This window comes from Meles meles, chromosome 10, assembly GCF_922984935.1.
Source record: "Meles meles chromosome 10, mMelMel3.1 paternal haplotype, whole genome shotgun sequence".
Taxonomy (NCBI): Eukaryota; Metazoa; Chordata; class Mammalia; order Carnivora; family Mustelidae; genus Meles; species Meles meles.
In genome coordinates this window covers 72,416,227-72,426,198 of record NC_060075.1, presented here as the reverse complement: position 1 = coordinate 72,426,198, position 9,972 = coordinate 72,416,227, and the positions used below count along the sequence as shown (strand labels likewise).

General features: G+C 39.8%; 1 protein-coding gene across 3 annotated transcripts in view; it reads right to left on the bottom strand.

The window, feature by feature from the left end:
* Positions 1-2,475: 2,475 nt before the first annotated feature.
* Positions 2,476-9,972, bottom strand: part of CDK6 (cyclin dependent kinase 6) — a 239,383-nt gene continuing 231,886 nt past the window's right edge. For all 3 annotated transcript variants that reach the window (XM_046020621.1, XM_046020622.1, XM_046020620.1), the window contains exon 8: positions 2,476-9,357. In XM_046020621.1, coding sequence (XP_045876577.1) covers positions 9,211-9,357 — 147 coding nt within the window. In that variant the 3' untranslated portion in view covers positions 2,476-9,210. The remainder of the gene's footprint in view (positions 9,358-9,972) is intronic.

Genomic DNA, 9,972 nt, shown 5'->3' with positions numbered 1-9,972 from the left:
TTCTGTAGCGATCTGAGCAAACGGAATGAGAGTAATTTTGCACCTTTAAGGAACATGCACCCTTGTAAGTTTGTAACCTGATATTAAAATAGCAGAATGAGTTTCAAGTACGAAGAAATACAGTAAAACTATGGCCTATAGATGGACAGAAAACAGCAGCCTGGAATGTGGTTTATAGTCTTGTTTCATTTCTTTGTACCACAGCCAAAGTTGAATGCTCTGTAGGATGACTTAGTTTTGAAGTTAAGATGCACACAAACATGCCAGAGGGCATTTGGGATTGGTGTTGTGAGCACACTTCGTGCCCAGCCAAAGGTCAAGTAATAGTGGTGGCCAAGCCCGAGCAGGCACACCTGTGATGCCTGAAGCCTCCCTCTCATCATGTCCCGCCGCCCAAAGGGGGGCAGAAGAGGATAAAGAGCACCACGCAGACAGGCCAGATGGGGGCAGGGAGCACCTCAGCGGGAGGGAGGGAGGATGCAGGGGGTGGGAGGACACTGGTTATCCTGGGCTGGTTCACACAGCCTAGATTAGTATCTGACATGCGCATGCACAATCTCTACATCTCCAGAACCGTGATTTCAAACACAGAAACCAACAAGTCAAATGTCCAAATTAAGATTTTTTTTTCTACATTTAACACATTTTCTATTATAAAAGTTCAAAAAAAAAAAAAAAAAAGCTTACTGGGTAGGACAGCCTTGCTGAAAACCTAGACTAAAGCTTTAGCTAAGCCCTATGGGAATGCAGAAACACTACACTAATACATTTTACAGTGAAAACATGCACTGACACATCTCTTACATGGTAATCCTATAAAACCCTCTAGATCTAATCTGCACTCTAGAGGAACCAATATTGTGCTTTTCTTAACACATACTGCTCTTCTATACCAAACACTTGCCAATGAACCTTCAGATCAAAACCTAAAATAACCAGAAATGCCACAAGCTTCTGAGGCGTTGGGGACTGTTGGTTGTTAACACCCACTGTTGACGACTGTCCGTGCAGTCCTTGGGTTTGTTACCAGACTGAACTGCTTCTGTACAAAACCAAGTTGGCTTGCAGCGCAGAAACTTGAATTTCTCCATCTGACACATTCTGGAAGCCCCAAGGCACAAGTTGACAGTTTGCTTCTACAGGAAACTCTCACACTGTTCTCCCTGCAACAGCTACTACCTGTTCCCACTACCGCACAGGACAACCATGAGGGCACGAGCTCGCAGGGAGGAAGCTTCTCGAGGCCAGATGTGAGAAGGCACCAGCCAGGCAGGCACCTGTCTCTGCCTGGCATCTTACTCAGATGGCTGTCTGGCCTCGTTCCCAGATTAAGGCAGTATCGGATGCTTTTCTATCTGGTTTTAATTTTTTTGCTGTATTTTCACACTATACTATATGCGTATCTGACAAAAGAACTACAAAGTCCTTTACTTTATTCCTTTACATAATGGCAAAACACCTAGACGCAAAAATACTACCCCTACAGACTTGAATTCTACTCATCATGTTAAAATGCATGCAGTGCTTTCGGGGCTTCGGCTAATTTTAATTTACTTAGCTCCATCAAGACCATGATAATGAACATTAAATGTAAAACCTAATGCCATCTTCTTTCAGCTGTATTCTCACAGGACTAGTGTGATTCAGAAATAAATAACATACATGAATAATAATAGAAATAATTTATGCAAGTGTAGAACAACTTGAAATAGAAATTCTCCACCTTGTTAAGTGCTGATTTTAGGGGTAGTTGTTGCTATTCATCCCGAGTACTAATTAATGTATTTACTAATGGTCGTAGTAAAACACATGAATACAAAATAAGCGAGAAACTGTAATATTCACGTGGACGTTGTTGCGAACACAGGACCAAACTGAGAAGCTATATAATGTACTTGGTGGGGGGGAGGGCAGTTCAAGAACTGTATTACTGCTGGGAACTATTTTCATTATTCGGACTTCAAGGTTAAATTAGAAGCTGCTGGTGATCACAGAAGTATTGCTAACTAATACATATTATTGCATTTCAAAAAAACTTAAGATTAGAAACTTTCAAGTTAAGGGTATGATGAGTATCTTCAGGACTGTAACCTAAGCATGTCAGCAGAATTTGGCCAGAAACCACAGAGCGTTAGAAATTTAAGTAACTGTGTGTGGCTCTATGCTCGCTCCTTAGTGCTACAGTCATAGGTCCTTACTGCAATATGTACCGTTATGTGCCCCCTTTATCAAGGAAACCTGTATTTGACAATCTGAAGTCCTAAGGTAGAGAAGGAGTTACTTGCTTGATGAAACAATTCATACATAAGGTCCTCTAAACAGGAAAGTCCCCTACTATGTGAGATAATTGGCTTATCTACCCTTAGCTATTTGACACCCCCCTTTCAAAAAAAGGGAAAGTAGAAAGTAGAAACTAGAGAGCGAGGAGCTTTCGCTAAGGCAGAAAATAAACAAATTTTCAAAACAAAACTTTTCCACGCTTATCTTTTGCCACCATATATGTAGAATGCTAGAAAATAAAAAAATAAAAAAATCTTTCCTGTAATTATACATCTTCTCTTTAAAAAAAAAAAAAAAAAAAAAAAGCTGAGCTTAGAGCCTGAGAGATGCCCGGTACATGCTTCACACAGAGCGGCATCTCTTTATTATACCCGAACTTTCAAAGAATTGTGTTGTACTTTATTTATGCACAGAGGACACCCGTTTGCTTCTAGGGACATTTTACTTCCTAGGACTGCAGAACAGATGCCTCTGAGACAGCAGCAGGGCACATGGACCGCGGGCAGTATCCCGCCGGGTGTAGGTTTCAGGCACTAACAGGTGAGCGGCGGGCGGGTCCCAGCCAGCTCCGCCCACTGCCACTCGACTGCCAAAGGGGCGGGGTGACGGCGCGGCGTACCCTCGGGGTTTTCAGGTGGGCGTCTAGTGCTGACCACGAGCAAGTAGAGTTCAGACTGGCCCAAATGGTAACAAATTCGAGGTCTGAATCTGGCTTTCCATTTAGAGGCTTAAACTGGACTCTACTTTGGTGGGATTTTGAGCAGAGGGATGAGGCTGACGAGTCCCCAGAGAGCTCTGGCCAGCCCCTAGTGTGTGTGGTGTTTCCATTTAGAATGTATTAATGAGACTTGCCTGCCGGCTACTCTGCAGGCAAGTTAAGCAAGCACTATGGAGTTTCCGCCACGCAGGAGTAAACTGCCTTTTGTTTTGCCGTGCTAAGGCAACTCTGAAAAGTACTATTAACTGTCTTCCTCCTAAATTTCTGTAACACTTACTGAAGAAAAGGAATTCTAAAATTAACTAAAATCATCTGGGGGATGATCAGTCTCTGAGCAGACCTGTGAATTAAAACACAGGAGTGTATGGGTATATCTCTATATAGATACAGAGAGAACGTTGTCAAAGAACTTCCCAAGTGGAGAAATGAAAGATTTATGTAAATATACTGCTAGGTTATTATGCTCACATGCTTGGACAGGATTTTTATAAAATAGCACTTATTGTGAATTTACACTTGTGATTATACAGATGTAAAAAAAATTACCATGCCTTTTAGTATATAAGGGCTCTGTTTAAGCATGGCCAATTCTTCAGAAAAAAATCGTTTTGTCTATTTAAATACCAATGTTACTTATTTTACTCACCTCATTTCTAAATGAGAATTTAAAATTGTAATCAATGTATAAAGGCCATCATGGTAGGAAATGGGAAAACACCAGGTGGGGGTACAGGTACTTTGGCTGAGGCCACTGGAGTTTTCCACACCTCACAAAACTATTCAGGTCACAGATGAGTGTTGCCTTTTAACTACTAAGCCTGCCCATCTTTGTAAATTCTGCACCTAGAAGAGTGAGGTAATTAGGTACCTCAAAAAAAATGCTTCTTGAAAAATATGTCTTGGCTCTCTTTATGCACATAAATGATCAAAATGGGTGTATTATTCATTCTCAAGTACAACTCCCCTTCAGACAATTGTTCAGAACCTAGCGAACAACTAAAATATCGAGGTCAATCATCCCCCGAAACAAGTGCTAAGCAAGAGTAAAATATGTGCAGAAAAATAAAGTTAGAATGAAGTCTTGAGAAGTACCTCTTTAGCCTTGCTCAGATTTTTTTTTCTCCCCCCAAAAGTGCCACCTTGTGGAATATACTGGAATGAAACAAGAAAGCCTATGTCTTAGGACAGTGTGAAATTTAAAACAGACATTTGCAAGAAAAATCGTTTCCCTTTCCTACCTTACAACCTTCAAATTGCTGTAATAGTCTTTAAGTAGATGCTTGAAAAAAAAAAAGCCTGTATAAATTTTCAAGAGGCTCTTGTTTTCTTCTTGAAGGCCAGAGCACCAGTATCAAAGGAAACATAAATATGTTGATGGAAGTTCATGCATTTATCTAAACTCCCTGGGAATGCTAAGAAATAGAAAACATTTTGAAAAAGCTGATTCATACTTCATTAAGACAAACAAACAACTGAGAAAAAAAAAATTAAAATCAGACCCCTCCTCTTTTACATATCTGCTGTATACAAACATCAGAAGATAGAAAAGGCCAGAGGAATCTTGTGGTTTACTTTCTGAAAAAGTACAAATTACAAATGCTTGAGATATAGGTATGTAACACAAATAGGTTGAAAACTGCATGGATAAGAAATGAAAATGCTGTTTTCTTGTGCTTGTGGAGGAAAACACCACTGTTAATTATCTGGGGGCTCACGTTGCTGGACAGGCTTTTGGGTAGCCTCGAGAAGTTTCTCCATGGTGGGGAAGGAGCACGTAGCTATGTTTCTAGTTATACATCTGAATTGTACTGGATGCACATGATTTGGGCTTCAGTTTTTCAAAAAAATCCTGGTGGCACAGGAAATGTGCCTTTATAAAATTAGTACGTATATATATTTCTTACAACGAACACTCTTAGGCTTGTATAACAAGTGTAGCTTCTCATAGCTGCTTCCTCCCACAAACTAAGAAAGGGGTACGGGTAGTTTAGTTTCTTCAGGCCGACATTTGAAATGGCAACTGCTTTGGAACAGCTTTTCCGTAAGACATGTTTTAGAACATATCGATTTCATAGTTGCCAGGTGACTGTAATATAAATTCTTATAATATATTTGTTAATATCTATCCTTCAAAATATATCTAACTTTGAAACTACCCTTTTTTAAAAACCTTCACTTTTTTCTGAATTTCCTCTACTCATTGTCCACTGTTTTAGGACTTTTAAAGATTTTGAAATCACGTCACATCTTTATTTTTATAAAATAAAGACACTGTTTTTACGTGTCACAATGTAAAACATGCATTCTTCTGAATTCTATCAATACCTCAGAATTTATAATGTTTCAACATTTTCTTTCCAAGGTAAATATTCTATAGTTTCTGTACTAATATAATTAATTACAGTGGCTTATTAACTTTTACTATTACTCTTTCTTAGACCTGATGATGCAACAAAAGCCTGCTTTTGGAAAATGTTAGACACTCTCTTGTGTGCTTATCATACAAATAGTCCAGTTGTCACTTTTAAGAAGCAATTATTTGAAGAGCAGAATTTTAATGTTTATATTAGAAGCTTACATGATTTTAATTTCCATAAAGGAATGAGGATTACATTACTGACTTTAATAGGCACCACTTTTAAGAGAAGCAGCTGTGGTTAAAAGCTCAATTTTAATACATAATTAAAGGTTCACAATGTTTGGTACTATTTAGGTTTTTTTCAAGATGGACAGTACCGCATTCTGGAGCCATCAAACTAAAGATAAAATCTTTAGTAAGGGGTACAAATTCTCTTTATGATAATCCCGTGCATTCTGAAATTTTCATTTTTACTTAAAACTAAAAGGTAGAGATTCTACTCTGAGGTAAATACTTTCAACTATTTTTCCATAAGACACAATGGGCTAAATGAAAAGTGTGCCATTCCTAGTGTGTGATTCCTGAGACAAAATCATGAGAATACAGAGGGATAAAATGGCTCGGAGCTCTTGTCCAAAACAGGTTTTTTGCTTCTTGGGTTCCTGTCCACTTTAAGGGAGAGACAAAAGTGGGAGGCACCAAGTCACTGGGTTCTTAAAAGCTCTTGGAAGTTACGTTTTTAAGGTTAGACGATTAAGGCCTTATTACCTTTGCCACATGATAGCTTATGATGCTGAAACGGACAGGTGTCTCTTTTATTCTTCAATGGGACTGTTAGAATTCCAGCCCACACCACAGTTCCCATAGCGCCTGGACCACCAGAACAACTGTCATGTAGAAACCAGCAGCCACACGCCAGCACCAGTTCTCTTACGAAATGCGAACGTGATTTTCAATCTGACCCCAGATTTTTACTGTTGTAAGCGGCTTCAGTATACCCCTGGGGCAGTGTGGCCTTTGCGGCTAACCATGCCTTCACTTTTGGCAAAGACCTTTGAAACCATATGTCACAGAAGAATAAGCTGTATTCAGTCAGGTCCTATGCTGCTATTCACGTCCAGGTGCCCTAATGCTAAGGGTGCTTGTGTGGGATCTGCATTCGAGAACTGGTAGGCCAGATATACAAGACATAAAGCAAGAGGGTAATCACTCAACTCCCAAGAACTATGCATGGAAGAGCTGGGGTCAGACTCTTAAAGTTCAGAGAGGCCGAGGTGCCTCCTCCTCCTGCCTCTCTGAGGATAATCTGCAAGTATCCAATGCTGAAATTGTTTGTGCTTTTTTTTTTTATAAACAGTACCAAGAAATGAACCAAAAGTGTATGCTAGAAATAAAGTGGGGGCTCTCTACTTGTTTAAAATCCTCAAGAATGCTGAAAAATTCCAGTTTAGAACAGCTGCATTTTTCTCGAAAGAACTTAGGAAAAACTTAAAAAAAGCAGAGTCAAGTTATGTCCACTCTAATAGTGGATGTGAAACAAAAAGCACATGACGAATCAGTGCAGTGAGTTTTAATATTCAATTGTCTAGGTCCCAGCAAAAATGTCTTGGTATTTTGACCTGCCATCAAAGGAAAGGCAGAGCTCACTGTTCCAGAGGAGACATCGCCCCCCGCCCCCATGCTCTGGATTCGTTATATCTCAAGCATTTACAAGGGATAACAAAGCAAAATCAATATTGTGAACAACAAAGAAAGTGTAAAACATTCATATGGCCCATCTTCTCATTTTGTATCCGGTTTTAGACAAATCTTCCTGCCCTTCAAGTTACTGAGTTAGAAAAATGTTAAACAACATATATATTAAAAAGGAGTAATTCCCACCCCAAAAAGCTTTCCAGGAGAAAAGTCTCCTAATTTTTTTCTTGCTCAAGATGGTAGCATAGAAACACTGAGCTGTGAAGAATTCAGGAAGGCTTGACAACATATAAACATCATCTGGAACATTTTCTACTGAGGGAAGCAATGTTCATTTTTTGAAAACCCTAACTCTAAACATAGTCTAACTGTTGCACGCACTCAAATCATGAGTCAGAAAGCAAAGACAGCTAAACTTCCAGAAAGATACTTAATCTCTGTGTCTTTGAGCACTAATCACATACAAGGCAGAGATGACATTGGAACATAAAGAACAGTAGAGAAAACGGCGAGAGAAAAAAATAAAGCTGTTCACAATGCCCAGGTCAGGCTGGCTCTGCAGAGAGCAGGAGTAGGCACAAGGCACTAGAAACAAGCACAGCCTAGGGATGGAGAAAAGATCATTTTATAGAGTAAATATATATTTCTAAAAAATAGTTAAAGACATTCCCTCTGATTCTAACTGACAATATATTCTAAAAAAATTGTAAAACCCTAAGTAACAGTTTAAAGCAATCTATGTGCTGGTGATAAGAGAAGAACCAGTCCTCTACTTCACTGCCTAGATAACAACAACGAATGCCAGGTAGGAAGATTGCATCAGAACAAGGACATACTGGGGGGACCCTGTTAGGATCGTGAAATCGGAGCCATAAGCCACAATCTGAATCTAAGTATTCACAAAAGGTTCACTGAAAGCAAGCAAGCAGGAGGTGTTTAGGAAAAGCGTGGGCAATCTGTTATTAGTTATGTAATGGTAGTAATTTATATTTGAGGTCGGATATATATATTTGAGGGGGATAGATAAGATGGACACTTTGCAAACAAGGCAGTGCGTGGTAGAAAACGTACAGTGTCATAGGGAAACTTAAATGGTATTCCTGTCTCTGGTCAGACAGAACTACTCTCCACACCAAGACAGCAAACAGTTTCTGACAAATTCCTAAAATCAAAAACAAAATAAAGTAACAACAAAACCCAAGAAGGAAATAGATTTCAAACCAGGAAATAAAGGCTTTCTCTAATTTTTTTTTTTTTTGTGTGACAATTTTACCTATTTGAGGTACACTCCCTAAGTCTATAGCAAGTAAGAAAAAGCTTATAGGGTATTTTTCAGAAGAAACAATAAAAGCATATAATACAAGTTAAAATGGACTTATACTGAGTAAATTCAGCTTTTTTTGAAGAGTAACTAGAATGCATGCTTTAAAAAACAGGTCTCTTAAAAGATACCAGTATTTTTTTTTCCTTTTGTTGTGAATATAAACCTTATCTAGATAGTGAACCTTTTAATGCTAGCAAATTTACTGCTTTTGACCATGAAATTCTGAGGACATGGGCTCAACTTTCTAATTCAAGAAGCCCATGCTGATAATCACCTTTAGTCAACAGAAACCTGTTATTTATAGGTTACTTTGAGTCTTTCAAATTCAATTATTCTTGTTGTTTACAGAAAGTAACACTTTAAGAGAACAAGAATCACACACACACACACACACACACACACACACACACACGCACACACTCTCGCTCAAAAGTACCGAATCAGGCTGGGGCAGCTGCAGAGAGATTACATCATAACTCAGCTGTGCCTGGATTGCTCACTTCACACTGGCAGCATTCAAGGTTAGAAAAATGAAATGGCAGCACAATTGGTCAGCAGCTTCTCTTCTTCTGGAATTTTTCCAGGTTCTCGAAACAAACAGACAGACAGACAAACGAATGAACATAAAGCTGCAATCACTCTTGCATTGATTTCAAAACAGTAAACTAAGCGGTTTCCACGGAGAAGCAGAGCCCGTCCAGAAGACGGCGACTAGAAGGTCCCCAGCCAGTGATCCTCAGCAGCTCTGCTGGGGCTTACTCAGGGTGAGGGAGGGGGTGGCATCAGCCACCAAGGGTGTTCTGCAGGTGATCAGCACAAGGCGGCGGCAGGGCCTTAGGCTGTGTTCATGTCTGAGCTGTTCTGGCTGGGTGGCAGACGGGCGTCCAGGTTCTCCTTGCGCCTCTCCAGGTCATGGAAGTATGGGTGAGACAGGGCACTGTAGGCTGATATTCTTTTGGCTGGATTGAATGTTAAGCACTTCTGTGATAAAGAAAGAATCATTGATTGATGTAAAACATGTCCATCTAAATAATAGATATCTAAATAATAATATCTAAATAATAGATATCTAAATAATAATATCTAAATAATATGTTTAGACAGTTATATGTGTATTCACTACATGAATTAAGTGTGTCTAGAAAGAGAACGAGCATCTACTTCAAGGAACACTACGGGGCGCCTGGGGGGCTCAGTTGGTTGAGCGGACGACTCTTGGTTTTGGCTTAGGTCATGATCTCACGGTGGTGAGACGGAGCCCTACATCGGGCTCTATGCGTAGCAGGGAGTCTGCTTGGGATTCTCTCCCCCCACCCCCGCCTCCTGCTCCTGCTCGCTCTTTCCTTCTCTCTCTAAAATAAATAAGGGGGTACCCGGGTGATCAGTTGGTTAAGTGTCTGCCTTCGGCTCAGGTCATGATCTCAGGGTTTTGGGATTGAGTCCTACATTGGGCTCCCTGCTCAGCGGTGAGTCTGATTCTCCCTCTCCCTCCGTGATCTCTCCTGCTTTTGCGCTCTCTCAGATAAAGTCTTAAAAAAAAAAAAATCCTAAAAAAATGGTCACTAAACAAAATATATAGACACAGCCATCTTATAT